Below are 17,362 nucleotides of genomic sequence, written 5' to 3'. Positions count from 1 at the left end.
TATTTTTCTGCTTTTGTTGGCCACTATAATTCCTCTGTTAGCGAATTGAAAAGGGTTTCACTGGCGGCGGTTTTTGGGTGATATTGATATGGTTTTAGAAAATGAATAGCAACCATCCCTCTGAGTTTATATGAGCAGCATTATGGATTTATGGGCAGGCTTTGATAAAAACAAAGCTGTCCCTCTTATTTGGCAGACACTGTTAAGTAGAGAATAAATCATTAAAGCCAGCTAGGGTTTGGTGGCGAGACATTGTTCTGTTGGTACAGTTGGAGCTGCTGTGTGCCTGTGCCTGTGTCTGTGTCTGGAACTGATGGTGTGTGAGAGCATGCTCAGAATGTAATTGCAACCTTACACACAACCAGGAAGGAAATACAGAAGTTCTGGAGGTGTTTGCTTTGATTAGACTATAAACCTATAAACAGACAGGTACACCGGAGGGTTTATGCATTTCTACACATTTGTTTGACTGTGTTGTAGTCATACAAACTGTATACATATTTATTATATTGATTGATATGAACATAAAGTACAGTGTTCTCTACCTTCCTTGGAAATACTTCCATCCAAAGGCTTCTTTATCAATGAATGTCATATTATGTGAATGAATGAATCAACCCCCGGCCTGGCATCATACCTGCAGAGAGAACCTTTTGCACACATACCTGCAGAGAGAACCTTTTGCACACATACCTGCAGAGAGAACCTTTTGCACACATACCTGCAGAGAGAACCTTTTGAGATTATATGGAAGGGGGAAAAGAAAGGTCAACTCTACACACTACACTCTGTGTTTTACATTATTTAGAACCGTAATTCATAGTCGGTGGTAGTATTGTGTGGTTCTGTAGTAACCTACACTCCAAACTAAACTCCCAGGACAATCAGAGAGCATGGTCCTTTTCTGTTGTCTCTGTCATAACCTAGCAGTACAGGATCAGAGAGGTTCACTGTGAAGTCTGAGGACGGGACAAGACCCAGGGATTACACAGATTTGATTATCTTTCTACCCGGATTAAAGGATGTAGCAAAGTTGATGCCGTCTGTCAGTCCACGGGGGAGAAATAAAACCCAAAAGCCAAAACAAAGCCAAAAAGAAAAACAGCAAGTGTTTTCTGAACTGACAGCAGTTGACAAAGCCCTGTCAGGGATTAAAATATGTCATCAAACCAGTGTATTCAGCTGAAGGGTATACAGTAGCACGTTGGACATCACTCACTGACAGAGGGCTTTTCCTGTCCAACCCACCACTGTATTGTCACACTGCTTAATGTCTTACATAACAGATGAAGATGGAAGGTGCAGTGGAAGATCACATCTTTATTATTCTACACCTGAATGACCAGAGGGTTGTCACAGGTTACACTTAACGGTTCATTCCAGAAAATCATCTGTATTTCTAGATCCCTCACTAAAAGTGTGATTTAATATGATGCCACTTCCTTGTTAGCTTCATTGAGTGTACTGTACAAAGTAACATCACACAATCACATTCTACAATCAAAGAAATAGAATTACTATGACAAACTTTCCCATTCAGTTCATTCTATTTCTATTGTAGCAGACCAGGGGGTTTGGTCAAGATGTTATACACAGATCAGACATGGACAGGGTTGGATTAGCTCGTTTTCTAGAATGTTTATCTAAATAACCAACAAAAAGAAAATGTCTCCTTCAGGAGACCCTCTCCGTAAAAATGTTGCTGTTTCCTGTGGGGAACAAAACTGAGCTCCCTCCGTTATGCCTGGTACTGAGCACAACTATACGGTAGTAAACTCTCTTTCCCCCAGTCCCCTCTCTGTTTGCTGCCCTTCTGGCAGCTTTATGGAACTCATCCAGCTGGTGAGCAATCAGCCCCTTGATTACTCACCAACCACAATCAGCCCCTTGATTACTCACCAACCACAATCAGCCTTGGCCGGAGAGCCCGTCGAGACCTGGCACGTCCAGCAGAGGGAGCCATCGCCTCTTGATGTAGACTGTCTGTCACCAGGCCTCGACGGGTCTCCCCCTGGTGGCTGAACTGCTGTACGCCACACTATGCATACTATATCAAATCAATGTAAATAGTCTAGGTGTCCATTTGATTAATCGTTCAGCAGTCTTATGGCTTGGGGGTAGAAGCTAGTAAGGAGCCTTTTGGTCCTAGATTTGGCGCGCCGGTACCGCTTGACGTGCGGTAGCAGAGAGGACAGTCTATGACTTGGTGACTGGAATCTTTAATAATTTTTCTTCCTCTGACACCGCCTAGTATATAGGTCCTGGATGGCAGGAAGCTTGATCCCAGTGATGTACTGGGCAATACGCACTACCCTCTGTAGCGCCTTACAGTTGGATGCTGAGCAGTTGCCATACCAGGCAGTGATGCAAGCGGTCAGGATGCTCTCGATGGTGCAGCAGTAGAACTTTTTGGGGACCCATGCCAAATCTTTTCAGTCTTCTGAGGGGGAAAAGGTGTTATCGTGCTATCTTCACGACTGTCTTGGTGTGTTTGGACCATGACAGTTCATTGGTGGACACCAAGGAACTTGAAACTCTCGACCCGCTCCACTACAGGCATGCCGATGTTAATGGAGGCCTGTTCTGCCCTCCTTTTCCTGTAGTCCACGATCAGCTCCTTTGTCTTGCTCACATTGAGGGAGAGGTTGTTGTACTGGCACCACACTGTCAGTTCTCTGACCTCCTCCCTATAGGCTGTCTCATCATTGTCCGTGATCAGCCACTGTTGTATTGTCAGCAAACGTAATGATGGTGTTGGAGTCATGCTTGGCCACGCAGTCATGGGTGAACAGGGAGTATAGGAACAGACTAAGCACGCATTCCTGAGGGGCCCCAGTGTTGAGGATCAGATGTATTTTTTCCTACCCTTGTTATGGCCCGTCAGGAAGTCCAGGATCCAGTTGCAGAGGGAGGGTCCTTAGCTTAGTGATGAGCTTTGTAGGCACTATGGTGTTGAATGCTGAGCTGTAGTCAATGAACAGGATTCTCACATAGGTGTTCCTTTTGTCCAGGTGGCAAATGTCAGTGTGGAATGCGATTGAGATTGTCAGTCAGCCATGACTGAGTTATGTTACGGGTCTCGTTACCATCTCCCCTAGACTGTCGGGCCAAAAGGGATTCGTAACAGTGGATCTATTGGGGCGGTATGCGAATTTAAGTGGGTCTAGGGTTTCCGGGAAGATGATATTGATGTGAGCCATGACCAGCCTTTCAAAGCACTTCATGGCTACCGACGTGAGTACTACGGGGCGGTAGTCATTTAGGCAGGTTACCTTTGCTTCCTTCGGCACAGGGACTATGGGGATCTGCTTGAAACATATAGGTATTACAGACTCTGTCAGGGAGAGGTTGAAAATGTCAGTGAAGACACTTGCCAATTGGTCCGCACATGCTTTGGCCCCACGGCTTTGTAAATGTTGACTTGCTTAAAGGTCTTGCTCACATCGGCTATGGAGAGCGTGATCACACAGTCTTCCGGAACAGCTGGTGCACTCATGCATGCTGCAGTGTTGCTTGCCTCGAAGCGAGCATAAAACATTTTGCATGTCTGGTAGGCTTGCGTCACTGGGTAGCTCGCGGCTGGGTTTCCCTTTGTACTCTGTAATAGTTTGCCCTGCCATTATGTAGTAGGATTCAATCTTAGTCCTGTATTTAAACTTTTCCCTTTTGATGGTTCGTCTGTGGGCCTAGCGGGATTTCTTATAAGCGTCCGGATTAGTGTCCCGCTCCTTGAAAGCGGCAGCTCTAGCCTTCAGCTCAGTTGCCTGTAATGTTGCCTGTAATCCATGGCTTCTGGTTGGGATATGTACGTACGGTCACTGTGGGGATGACATCTTCAGTGCACTTATTGATGAAACCGGTGACTGAGCTGGTATACTCCTCAATACCATTGGAGGAGTCCCGGAACATATTACAGTCTGTGCTAGCAAAACAGTCCTGTAGTGTAGCATCTGCGTCATCTGACCACTTCCATATTGAGCGAGTCACTTGTAATTCCTGCTTTAGTTTTTGCTTGTAAGCAGGAATCGGGATAATTGGATTATAGGCAGATTTGCCAAATGGAGGGCGAGGGAGAGTTTTGCATGAGTCTCTAAGTGTGGAATAAAGGTGGTCTAGGGTTTTTTTTTCTTCTGGTAACACATGTGACATGCTGGGCATCACAGTCATTAGTGAGGAGAAATGGCACCTTTAAGTCAGCTCAAATCATTTCCCTTTCCCCTGCAGTAGGCAGCTATCTACCTGTTTTGTTGTAGTCTTAGTACTTTGATAAGCTGTCGATGTTCAGGGCTCATTGTTCAGACAAAATGCCACCCGCTCAGGCCTTTTGACAACAGAACTGCTGTTTTAGCATTTAGTGAGGGTTAGATGGGAGTCTGCAGTCTGCCTTCTCCCTCCATTCATTATTCTATTTTATTTTTAATTTCACCTTTATTTAACCAGGTAGGCTAGTTGAGAACAAGTTCTCATTTGCAACTGCGACCTGGCCAAGATAAAGCGTAGCAATTCGACACATACAACAACACAGAGTTACACATGGAATAAACAAAACATACAGTCAATAATACAGTAGAACAAAAGAAAACAAAAAGTCTATATACAGTGAGTGCAAATGAGGTTAGTGAAGGAAATAAATAGGCCATGGTGGCGAAGTAATTACAATATAGCAATTAAACACTGGAATGGTAGATCGGCAGAGGATGAATGTGCAGGTAGAGATACTGGGGTGCAATAAATAAATACCAGTATGGGGATGAGGTAGGTAGATAGATGGGCTGTTTACAGATGGGCTATGTACAAGTGCAGTGATCTGTAAGCGGCTCTGATTAAGGACACCTGTACCATGTCAGATATAGTTTATTCATTTTTGATTATGCATCCCAATATTACACTTTATATATATCATAGAAGACTGACATATAACAAAACCATTTGACATACAGTACCGGTCCAAAAGTTTTAGAACACCTACTTATTCTAGGGTTTTTCTTTATTTTTACTATTTTCTACATTGTAGAATAATAGTGAAGACATCAAAATGATGAAATAACACATATGGAATCATGTATTAACCCAAAAAATCTAAATATATTTTATATTTGCCTTGATGACAGCTTTGCACAATCCTTTTTCTCCCCAATTTTGTGATATCCAATTGGTAGTTACAGTCTTCTCCCATTGCTGCAAACTCCCATACAGACTTGGGAGAGGTGAAGGTCGAGAGCCATGCGTCCCCCGAAACACAACCCCGCCAAGCTGCACTGCTTCTTGACACATGCTCGCTTAACCCGTAAGCCAACCACACCAATGTGTTGGAGGAAACACCATACAACTGGCGACTGAAGTCAGCATGCATGCACCTGGCCGGCCACAAGGAGTCGCTAGAGCGCGATGGGACAAAGCCATCCCTGCCTGCCAAACCCTTAACTAACCCGGGCGACGCTGGGCCAATTGTGCGCCGCCTCATGGGTCTCCCAGTCTCAGCCGGCTGCAGCACAGCCTGGGATTGAACCTGGGTCTGTAGTGACGCCTTTAGTGCCTGAGACCGCTGCCCCACTCTGGAGTCGGAGTTCCCAATTTTTATGAAAAATATGAACATTAGGCCACTAGGTCATTTTACTGCAGGAAAAGGCTACAATAGGATAGGATAGGCCTTTGTCTCAATAAATGGCCACAGAGTGTTATGGCTCTATCATGACCATTAATTCAACTTTGAAGAGAAAAAAATTGCATTCATATGGAGATACAGTGCCTTGCGAAAGTATTCGGCCCCCTTGAACTTTGAGACCTTTTTCCACATTTCAGGCTTCAAACATAAAGATGGAAGACAAATCTCCATCCCAGTCTCAGGTCTTTTGCAGACTCCATCAGGTTTTCTTCCAGAATGGTCCTGTATTTGGCTCCATCCATCTTCCCATCAATTTTAACCATCTTCCCTGTCCCTGCTGAAGAAAAGCAGGCCCAAACCATGATGCTGCCACCACCATGTTTGACAGTGGGGATGGTGTGTTCAGGGTGATGAGCTGTGTTGCTTTTACATAACGTTTTGCATTGTTGCCAAAAAGTTCAATTTAGTTTCATCTGACCAGAGCACCTTCTTCCACATGTTTGGTGTGTCTCCCAGGTGGCCTGTGGCAAACTTTAAACAACACTTTTTATGGATATCTTTAAGAAATGGCTTTCTTCTTGCCACTCTTCCATAAAGGCCAGATTTGTGCAATATACGACTGATTGTTGTCCTATGGACAGAGTCTCCCACCTCAGCTGTAGATCTCTGCAGTTAATCCAGAGTGATCATGGGCCTCTTGGCTGCATCTCTGATCAGTCTTCTCCTTGTATGAGCTGAAAGTTTAGAGGGAGTGGTCTTTGCAGTGGTCTGATACTCCTACCATTTCAATATTATCGCTTGCACAGTGCTCCTTGGGATGTTTAAAGCTTGGGAAATCTTTTTGTATCCAAATCCGGCTTTAAACTTCTTCACAACAGTATCTCGGACCTGCCTGGTGTGTTCCTTGTTCTTCATGATGCTCTCTGCGCTTTTAACGGACCTCTGAGACTATCACAGTGCAGGTGCATTTATACGGAGACTTGATTACACACAGGTGGATTGTATTTATCATCATTAGTCATTTAGGTCAACATTGGATCATTCAGAGATCCTCACTGAACTTCTGGAGAGAGTTTGCTGCACTGAAAGTAAAGGGGCTGAATAATTTTGCACGCCCAATTTTTCAGTTTTTGATTAGTTAAAAAAGTTTGAAATATCCAAAAAATGTCGTTCCACTTCATGATTGTGTCCCACTTGTTGTTGATTCTTCACAAAAAAATACAGTTTTATATCTTTATGTTTGAAGCCTGAAATGTGGCAAAAGGTCGCAAAGTTCAAGGGGGCCAAATACTTTCGCAAGGCACTGTATGCCATGGGCTGCACTATTATAGTGCGTTTGAGTTTATAATGAGTGTCGAATTGTTCAATAATTGCTAAGACAGAGGTAATTAATAGGCTGCCTATGGAGCGTGGGAGAACAGGGATGCTTACGGTACATATAATGACATAACAGTGTAATTGACAGAAAAATACATTTCCATTGTGTATTTCTATCCATTTCCTTTTATCACACAACAAAATAAAGTCATGAGCAATTTGAAGGTCATTCAGACAGCGATCGTTGAGTAAGGCTTGCCTGAAGTCTTAATGTCTAAGTGCTGAATCCTGCCTGATTTCCATACCCACAAGAACACAGAACATTCTGTGTTTTCAGTAAATTAGGTTTCTTCATGATGGTGTTTTTTTCTGTCAGTCACAGTGCTGTTGCATAACACAGTGTAATGGGACTCATAACTGTCATATCGGCAATTTTGCTGTTATGAATGTCAAACCCAGCCAAGCCAGTACCAATGCATATTTACATGACAAGCCTCATATACAGTTGCATAAACTAAAGACAGTGTTTTTGTTGTTTTCATAAGCGAGTGGAGTGGAGCCAAGCTGCCCCCTTTTCTCTAGGTCTAATCCCTCTTACTGGGTGTAGTGATAAGCATGTTTGACTTGGCCCACATTTCCTGTGTTGTTTCTGCCTTGCCAAACCATGTGACTCCCAGTCCCTGTAGAGTTGGATAATCTGAGTGATGCCTGTTAGGCACTGCTCTCCTCCTGGACCAAGCAACAGAACAGCAGGGAAGGAAAACAAAATGCCCGCTTTTCATTTGCTTTCCTCCCTTCTCTCCCTTTTCTCCCTCCCTCTTTCCCCTCTTTAAATGTTTTGCTGCTCATAGATAGAATCTGTTGATGGGAGCTGGTGGCTTTGTTGACATGCTTTGCCGTCTCACCTCCCCATGTGATAGGATTGAACGCCATAGGGCCACTGGTGACCAAACCATCTATGGCCCCAGCCCATTGGCCCGCTGAAAGCTGTGATAAACCATTCCGATGCAAGCTGTAGCCAATCAGATCAGACGGTGTCTGTAGATTGAGGAGGGTGGTGGATAGTTGCTATACACCAGTTGAAGGCTATTGAGACGCAGCCCAGTTGTCAGGGACACAGTCTTTGGAGCTTACACTAATTACCTCTGAAGAAAGAAAAAAAAACGATTGTAATTATATTGTTTAATAAGATCCATCTTTATTGTTTTCAAAGCAGTGGTAGTTATCTATACAAACCAATTTGATAATATTATTCCTGTTATTTCTGATATTGTATGGGAGGTTTTGGCTTGGACAGGACTTCCTTTACATACCTTACTCCTGTTATTGTGGTAAACCTATCTTACCATTGATGATGATTAGATGTGTTGAACACTAAACAAGGCGTCACCAGCCAGGCATTGTTGTGATCCCTGTGGACAGTGTTATTGTTTTGCTGGTCGGTGCCACAGACTACACTGTCCTGATTAGCGGCTGATATTTCAGCGGATGGCACAAAACAGCTGCAGTCTGTTTACATGCACGCACACACACACACACACACACACACACACACACACACACACACACACACACACACACACACACACACAACCCAGCCAGTGAATCAGATCAGCCAGTGAACCCTCACTGATGAGGCGGTAAACCCTTTATTTAAGTTACACGTAGGACAAAATGTTTTAGAATAATAACTACAAGGGTCCTCAGAGCAACATACTGCCCTCGAAGCTACAGTATGATCACATATGGAAATGGGTTGTTGTTTATGGGACTCATAACTGCTGCTGCCAGTTAAACTTCCCTCTCTGTGTGTGAATGTCTCTGTCTGTTGGTGTCTCTCCTTGGATGTACTGTACACCAAAGTGATTGACAGTGTTTCCATATAGATGGTGTATTTCATTACCTTGTAGAGGCTATGTCATGTTTGCAGTTGTCTGTCCTGGGAGAGGAGCTAGTGGAATGAAATGAAATGGCTGGAGCCGGAACGATTCCCTCTGAGGGAAGAAAGGAGTGCTGAGAAGAACCTTGTATTGCTGCTTCAGGCTACTCTGACAGGCCTTGTCTACAGGAAAGACTGACGGACTTTAGTTTACATACCATAGATAGTACTTTACATACCATAGATAGTACTTTAGGAGTACTTGTTCATCCATTTACACTATCTTCTCTAAATAATATGTGCTTACCTCATGTTTTTGATTTTCCATGCTTTATAAAGTTGATGATATAGTACAGTAGTAGGCAGGGAAATCAGTAACTGGCAGATATACAACATCTTCATAATCATTGTGGTGTTTTTGTTAACTCGCAAGTGCTGCATACTTCTATAGTGTTTCTCCTGCATGTTTGATACCTGGATTAGTTTAGTGAACTCTGTGCTGAACTTAAACTAAATAAACTAGCCTGTTGTCTAAATCCTATGGTGAGACGTTTAATTGGCTTTCCCACTTTGGCGTAGGTTCCTTTGATTTAGGTCAGTGTCTCATAGGATAAGGTTTAATCATGTATAGGTCATCTTGTGTAAGCATGTGACCCACTTCACTTTACAGCATCAACCGTGTTTGTATTGTGAAATTGCTGTCTGACATTGTTTGTAAAGAGTTACCACGTCTGGGTCAAATACATAACGTCAAACACTTTCAAATATTTGAGCTGTGCTTGATTTCATTTGCCCAGGCCTACAAGGGAACCAACGGATTAGTCCCAAAAGTGCAAACTCCAGTTAACACATATCATTACACTTATTATTTATTTGATGTTTGATCAATGACAGCATATCTCGTTCAGAAGTGTCCAATTCATATTCCTGTTATAATATTGTTGTGTTTTATTATAAAACAATAAAATATTGTTGAAATGGTTTGTTAAATTGAATTGTTAATGAGGACCTTATTAAGTTATTGATCCCTCCTCCAACTAATCATAGCCAGAGTATGGAATATGCCACACCGTGAAAATGTTGCATTCACTCTACATCATTATCAATAGCTGCTGTGCTGACTGCTGACATAACATCATGTGATGAACTGTTTTGTTATTGGCAGCAATGTCCATGTACTGTATCTTTTGACACATTTGCCCTTGAATTTACATGGTCATATTTCCCATTTCCTGTTGCATGACCATGTCATTACTAAATATGTGGTGTTATGTGTTATGACTGACTCCATATTTCCTGTTGTTGTTTTATTTTGAACAGACTGAAGAAGAAATCCCAGTCAGTGGACATTGCCACTCAAGGATTCTCCCCTACCCTGGTGCCAGCCTCACCTCACAAGACTGAACCACCTGTTACCAAGACAACCACGTTGGGGGTGCAGCAAAACAATGCAACCAATTCCCAGAGAATCTGCAGTCCACGGTGCAGCGAGCTGAAACGCGGCTACACCATCGGTAAATGAAAAGTGCTAGAATTCTGATCTGCCCATCTGTGTGGTCCATGTTCCATGTTCCTCCATTTGGCTTTCCTCCGGGACACGAGTCTGCGGCAGGAAGAGGAAGGGATGTTGGAGGGTGTGTGTGCACGTGTGTAGGTGCATTGTAAGGCGACTGACTGATTGAACCTCAAGATGGCCTCAAATCAAATCAAATGTATTTGTCACATACACATGGTTAGAAGATGTTAATGCGAGTGTAGCGAAATGCTTGTGCTTCTAGTTCTGACAATGCAGTAATAACCAACAAGTAATCTAACCTAACAATTCCAAAACTACTGCCTTATACACACAAGTGTAAAGGGATAAAGAATATGTACATAAAGATATATGAATGAGTGATGGTACAGAACAGCATAGGCAAGATGCAGTAGATGGTATCGAGTACAGTATATACATATGAGATGAGTAATGTAGGGTATGTAAACAATGTGGCATAGTTTAAAGTGGCTAGTGATACATGTATTACATAAAGATGCAGTAGATTATATAGAGTACAGTATATACATATACATGTGAGATGAGTAATGTAGGGTATGTAAACATTATATTAAGTAGCATTGTTTAAAGTGGCTAGTGATACATTTTACATCAATTTCCATCAATTCACATTATTAAAGTGGCTGGAGTTGAGTCAGTGTGTTGGCAGCAGCCACTCAATGTTAGTGGTGGCTGTTTAACAGTCTGATGGCCTTGAGTTAGAAGCTGTTTTTACAGTCTCTCGATCCCTGCTTTGATGCACCTGTACTGACCTCGCCTTCTGGATGATAGCGGGGTGAACAGGCAGTGGCTCGGGTGGTTGTTGTCCTTGATGATCTTTATGGCCTTCCTGTGACATCGGGTGGTGTAGGTGTCCTGGAGGGCAGATAGTTTGCCCCCGGTGATGCGGTGTGCGGACCTCACTACCCTCTGGAGAGCCTTACGGTTGTGGGCGGAGCAGTTGCTGTACCAGGCGGTGATACAGCCTGACAGGATGCTCTCGATTGTGCATCTGTAGAAGTTTGTGAGTGCTTTTGGTGACAAGCCGAATTTCTTCAGCCTCCTGAGGTTGAAGAGGCGTTGCTGTGCCTTCTTCACGACGCTGTCTGTGTGGGTGGACCAATTCAGTTTGTCCGTGATGTGTACGCCGAGGAACTTAAAAAGAGGTCCATTAATGACCAGACAGTCTCAGCAGGCCTATGGGGGTGATGTAACAACAACACTCTCTAGTCTTCAATAATAATTTACCCAATTCTGTAGCTGTGAAATAACCATATACCGTGTTTTTGTTCTCTGTAACTGGCTAAGTTATTCTGAAAGAATTGTATACAGGTTAATGTTCTACAGAACACCATATGTCTACAGCAGTTTTCCTTCATTTAGCCTTTACCTATTTCATTTGTAATATATAATAAGTTGTGTCAACAAGGCTGTTTCCCAGTGGTCTCTTGAGCACCTGACTCTACAACCTCATGCCTTAGCAGCAGTGTTGAGGGTTACGCATTTCAAAAGTAACACGTAATGTAATCGGGTTACTTTTATGAGTAACGGAGTAAAGTAACACATTCCTTTTTCAAATTGGGTAATATTGTTACAGTTACTTTGTCAAACAACACCTGCGTTACTTTCAGAATCATATCTCTACCGGGACAGGTGTTTCCATGATCGGATCTTGACTTGTTTCCTCATTAAGTTCTCGAGTGAGTGGAGAAAGGCTGTTTGGAGAAATGTCATGACAGCTGCTGTCCATAGAAATGTATAGAGGGCACACCTCTGATCTTTGCCATCGATGGATTTTTTGATAGCAAAGCCCATAGAAGGATTTTCTGTCTAGTGACAAGTGTGTCCTCTACACATCCCTATTGGTTTGTGTTTGTGCGCTCTATAACCAGAACTGTCTAGTGAGAGTCCTCTACACATCCCTATTGGTTTGTGTTTGTGTCTATAACCAGAACTGTCTAGTGAGAGTCCTCTACACATCCCTATTGGTTTGTGTTTGTGTCTATAACCAGAACTGTCTAGTGACAGTCCTCTACACATCCCTATTGGTTTGTGTTTGTGTGCTCTATAACCACAACTGTCTAGTGACAGTCCTCTACACATCCCTATTGGTTTGTGTTTGTGTCTATAACCACAACTGTCTAGTGACAGTCCTCTGCACATCCCTATTGGTTTGTGTTTGTGCGCTCTATAACCAGAACTGGCAGAACCAGAACTGTCCGTAGAAGACAAGGTGAGCGCTACCATCAGTCCCATGTCATGCCAACAGTAAAGCATCCTGAGACCATTCATGTGTGGAGTTGCCTCTCAGCCAAGGGAGTGGCTGAGAACACAGCCATGAATAAAGAATGGTACCAACACATCCTCCGAGAGTAACTTCTCCCAACCATCCAGGAACAGTTTGGTGACGAACAATGCCTTTTCCAGCATGATGGAGCACCTTGCCGTAAGGTAAAAGTGATAACTAAGTGGCTCAGGGTACAAAACATCGATATTTTGGGTCCATGGCCAGGAAACTCCCCAGACCTTAATCCCAATGAGAACTTGTGGTCAATCCTCAAGAGGTGGGTGGACAAACAAAACACCACAAATTCTGACAAACTCCAAGCATTGATTATGCAAGAATGGGCTGCCATCTGTCAGGATGTGGCCCAGAAGTTAATTGACAGCATGCCAGGGCGGATTGCAGAGGTCTTGAAAAAGAAGGGTCAACACTACAAATATTGACTCTATGCATCAACTTCATGTAATTGTCAATAAAAGCCTTTGACACTTATGAAATGCTTGTAATTATACTTCACTATTCCATAGTAACATCTGACAAAAATATCTAAAGACACTGAAGCGGCAAACTTTGTGAAAATTAATATTTGTGTCATTCTCAAAACTTTTGGCCACGACTGTATACCACAGGTATGACAAGAATATTGATTTTTACTGCTCTAATTACATTGGTAACCAGTTTATAATAGCAATAACACACCTCTGGGGTTTGTGATATATGGCCAATATACCATGGCTAAGGGCTGTGTCAAGTAACTCTGCCTTACGTCGTGCATAAGAACAGCCATTGGCCATGTACCACACCTCCTCGGGCCTTATTGCTTAAATATAACGCTTTACTTTCCACACAAAGTAATATTGTAAAATAACATGTTACTTTTGTTTACTTTTCAAATAACTAATCCCAACACTGCTTAACAGCAGGGTTAAATCATAATAATGTAAAACAATGCTAAGAGCTCTGTGTGAATTTATTGTGTCCTGTCCTTTGAGCTTATGTGATTAATTATCAATGTAAATGAATACAGTTGAAATCCCTGCTACAGTATAAGTGCTCTGCTACTGGAGTGGTGAGGGTATGGATGTTAAGAGTGTGAATAGTGTGTGGGTCCTTTATTGGCTTGTTTTATAATATATCATCTCTGGTGACAGACGTAAACATACATCTCTACATGTCAATAAATATAAAGACAATTAGCTAATTGTAATAGTTAGTTAGCTAGCTGGCGCTAACAAGATTTGGTTCTAGGTTGCGACATTAGGCCTATATAATGTGAGTAAGTACGTAACTAGACATTGACTAGTGACGGTCCCTCATTCTAAACCCCTATCTTGATGTGCTTTATAATCCACCCTTCAGGCTAAAGCAACATATCCAGCCAGCCCATTTGGATCCTATCATGCTAATTTATTCTAATAGGAGAATAAATAATAATGTAGCCTAGGGGGACATGACAGCTTGTGCTGTCTGTCTGTGACAGAACCTACCTCCTGACAGAGTTGTCATTACACCATCAAGACGTTTTAATAACCACACAATCAATGAGCCTCCAACCAGGTTCAACGCTTGAATTTCCACTGATATTCTGAGATGAGGGAGGCGACAGTGGCACTGATTACGCCCCAAATGAAACCCTGTTCCTTACATACTAAACAATATCTATGGGCCCTGGTCAAAAGTAGTAGACTATATAGGGAATAGGGTGCCATTTGGAGTGCAGATACTGTGAAGGATCTGGCTGAGTAGGAGTTGTTACCAACCGCCTGGAAGTACCTGGAAGGGTGCACAGCGTCTGTCAGTGGGAAGCTGGAGCTAATGGCTTCTGAGAGGGTTATTCACCTTGTCCTTTTGTACAGTAGCTCTCCTTTATCTCTCTCTCTCTTTCTCTCTCTCTCTGTCGGTCTGACTCGTTATTCCCTAATGTATTAGCTGTGTCTCTGACCCATGGGGTTTGTTGTGGGAATCTGTCTCAAGGACGGTAAAGGCAACAGATTTGTACATTGCTCCAACCTTGGCCACAGTGTGAGGTGAGATGTATTATCACAGTACAGCACTGCTGTTTGACTTATCTCTGTGGACACACAGACTACAGAGATAGAGAGGACGGCGGTGCATGCTAACACAAATATTCTGGTCTGACCGAGTGAGCAGACTGACTATTATTAGGGCTGACCTAGTGGCCAGTCATTCTGGGGAGACAGAGTCACAAGGCCCTCTCTAAAGCGTCTGACATTTCTTTGTGTGCGTGTGTGTGTGTGTGTGTGTGTGTGTGTGTGTGTGTGTGTGTGTGTGTGTGTGTGTGTGTGTGTGTGTGTGTGTGTGTGTGTGTGTGTGTGTGTGTCAGGTTGTGATTTGGCTGCTACTGTTAACTGGAACAATGTCAGGATTTCTGCTATCTTTAAATGCCCGTTTATAAATTCTACTTGACTAGCTGGAGATGCTTCTCACCGTTATGGTTGGTGACAGTTATAGGCCTGGTCACTGCTTTAGGCAGAACATGAGTGTTCCTTGCTCCTCGTATTTCTTCTGTCTAAGGGGGTTTGTTGCTTGTGTTTACCCATAGTAACAGTTTCCAGGGGTGGCAATTACAGTATGTATACAACTGCTTGTCATCTCCCACTGACACTGTATGCATTGGGACAGTTACTTTGAATTGGGACAATTCACTTTTTCTAAAATATCATTTTTTGGGGGTGTCTTTGATTGTAAGTAATTCATTTTGCAGGCTTGTTTTGGCAGCCTTACCCTTATGAAGTCAAAGTGAAGACGCACACTGGTCGTTGTGGACCAGAAAGGTCACAATGATAGCACACTGATAATGTCTTTCCATCCTTCCACTGCTCTGTTGTTGTGTGCTAAATAGGGAACACAGTGCCATCTGGGACACAGCCAAGATGCTTTGACCAGTAGGACCATCAGTAGGGCCATCAGTAAGACCATCAGTTGGGCCATCAGTAAGACCATCAGTAAGACCATCAGTAGGACCGTCAGTAAGACCATCAGTAGGACCGTCAGTAAGACCATCAGTTGGGCCATCAGTAAGACCATCAGTAGGACCGTCAGTAAGACCATCAGTTGGGCCATCAGTAAGACCATCAGTAGGACCGTCAGTAAGACCATCAGTAGGACCGTCAGTAAGACCATCAGTAGGACCGTCAGTAGGACCATCAGTAAGACCATCAGTAGGACCATCAGTAAGACCATCAGTAGGACGATCAGTAGGGCCATCAGTAGGACCATCAGTAAGACCATCAGTAGGACGATCAGTAGGGCCATCAGTAGGGCCATCAGTAGGACCATCAGTAGGACCATCAGTAGGACCATCAGTAGGACGATCAGTAGGACTGTCAATAAGACCGTCAGTAGGACCGTCAGTAGGACCGTCAGTAGGTCCGTCATTAGGACCATCAGTAGGACCATCAGTAGGACCGTCAGTAGGACCATCAGTAGGACCGTCAGTAAGACCATCAGTTGGGCCATCAGTAAGACCATCAGTAGGACCGTCAGTAAGACCATCAGTTGGGCCATCAGTAAGACCATCAGTAGGACCGTCAGTAAAAATGATGGTCCTACTGATGGTCTTACTGATGGCCCAACTGATGGTCTTACTGACGGTCCTACTGATGGTCTTACTGATGGCCCAACTGATGGTCTTACTGACGGTCCTACTGACCATCAGTAGGACCGTCAGTAAGACCATCAGTAGGACCGTCAGTAGGACCATCAGTAAGACCATCAGTAGGACCATCAGTAAGACCATCAGTAGGACGATCAGTAGGGCCATCAGTAGGACCATCAGTAAGACCATCAGTAGGACCATCAGTAAGACCATCAGTAGGACCATCAGTAAGACCATCAGTAGGACCATCAGTAGGGCCATCAGTAGGACCATCAGTAAGACCATCAGTAGGACGATCAGTAGGACCATCAGTAAGACCATCAGTAGGACGATCAGTAGGGCCATCAGTAGGACCATCAGTAGGACCATCAGTAGGACGATCAGTAGGACGATCAGTAGGACCGTCAGTAAGACCGTCAGTAGGACCATCAGTAGGACCGTCAGTAGGACCGTCAGTAGGACCATCAGTAGGACCGTCAGTAGGACCGTCAATAAGATCGTCAGTAGGACCGTCAGTAAGACCGTCAGTAGGACCGTCATTAGGACCATCAGTAGGACCGTCAGTAGGACCGTCAGTAGGACCGTCAGTAGGACCGTCAGTAAGACCGTCAGTAGGATGATCAGTAGGACCATCAGTAGGACCATCAGTAAGACCATCAGTAGGACGATCAGTAGGGCCATCAGTAGGACCATCAGTAAGACCATCAGTAGGACCATCAGTAAGACCATCAGTAGGACCATCAGTAAGACCATCAGTAGGACGATCAGTAGGGCCATCAGTAGGACCATCAGTAAGACCATCAGTAAGACCATCAGTAGGACGATCAGTAGGGCCATCAGTAGGACCATCAGTAGGACCATCAGTAGGACCATCAGTAGGACCATCAGTAGGACGATCAGTAGGACGATCAGTAGGACCATCAGTAAGACCGTCAGTAGGACCATCAGTAGGACCGTCAGTAGGACCGTCAGTAGGACCATCAGTAGGACCGTCAATAAGATCGTCAGTAGGACCGTCAGTAAGACCGTCAGTAGGACCGTCATTAGGACCGTCACAGTAGGACCGTCAGTAAGACCGTCAGTAGGATGATCAGTAGGACCGTCAGTAGGACCGTCAGTAGGAC

The 17,362-nt window shown here is 43.8% G+C and overlaps 1 protein-coding gene across 3 annotated transcripts in view; it reads left to right on the top strand.

Annotated features, from left to right (window-relative positions):
* Window positions 1-17,362, top strand: part of oxr1a (oxidation resistance 1a) — a 216,624-nt gene that overhangs the window by 85,995 nt on the left and 113,267 nt on the right. For all 3 annotated transcript variants that reach the window (XM_065008776.1, XM_065008771.1, XM_065008781.1), the window contains exon 3: window positions 10,122-10,315. In XM_065008776.1, the coding sequence (XP_064864848.1) occupies window positions 10,122-10,315 (194 nt within the window). The remainder of the gene's footprint in view (window positions 1-10,121; window positions 10,316-17,362) is intronic.

The sequence above is a fragment of the Oncorhynchus nerka genome, linkage group LG3 (genome assembly GCF_034236695.1).
Source record: "Oncorhynchus nerka isolate Pitt River linkage group LG3, Oner_Uvic_2.0, whole genome shotgun sequence".
Lineage (NCBI taxonomy): Eukaryota > Metazoa > Chordata > Actinopteri > Salmoniformes > Salmonidae > Oncorhynchus > Oncorhynchus nerka.
This window is presented reverse-complemented; position numbering and strand designations above follow the sequence as displayed.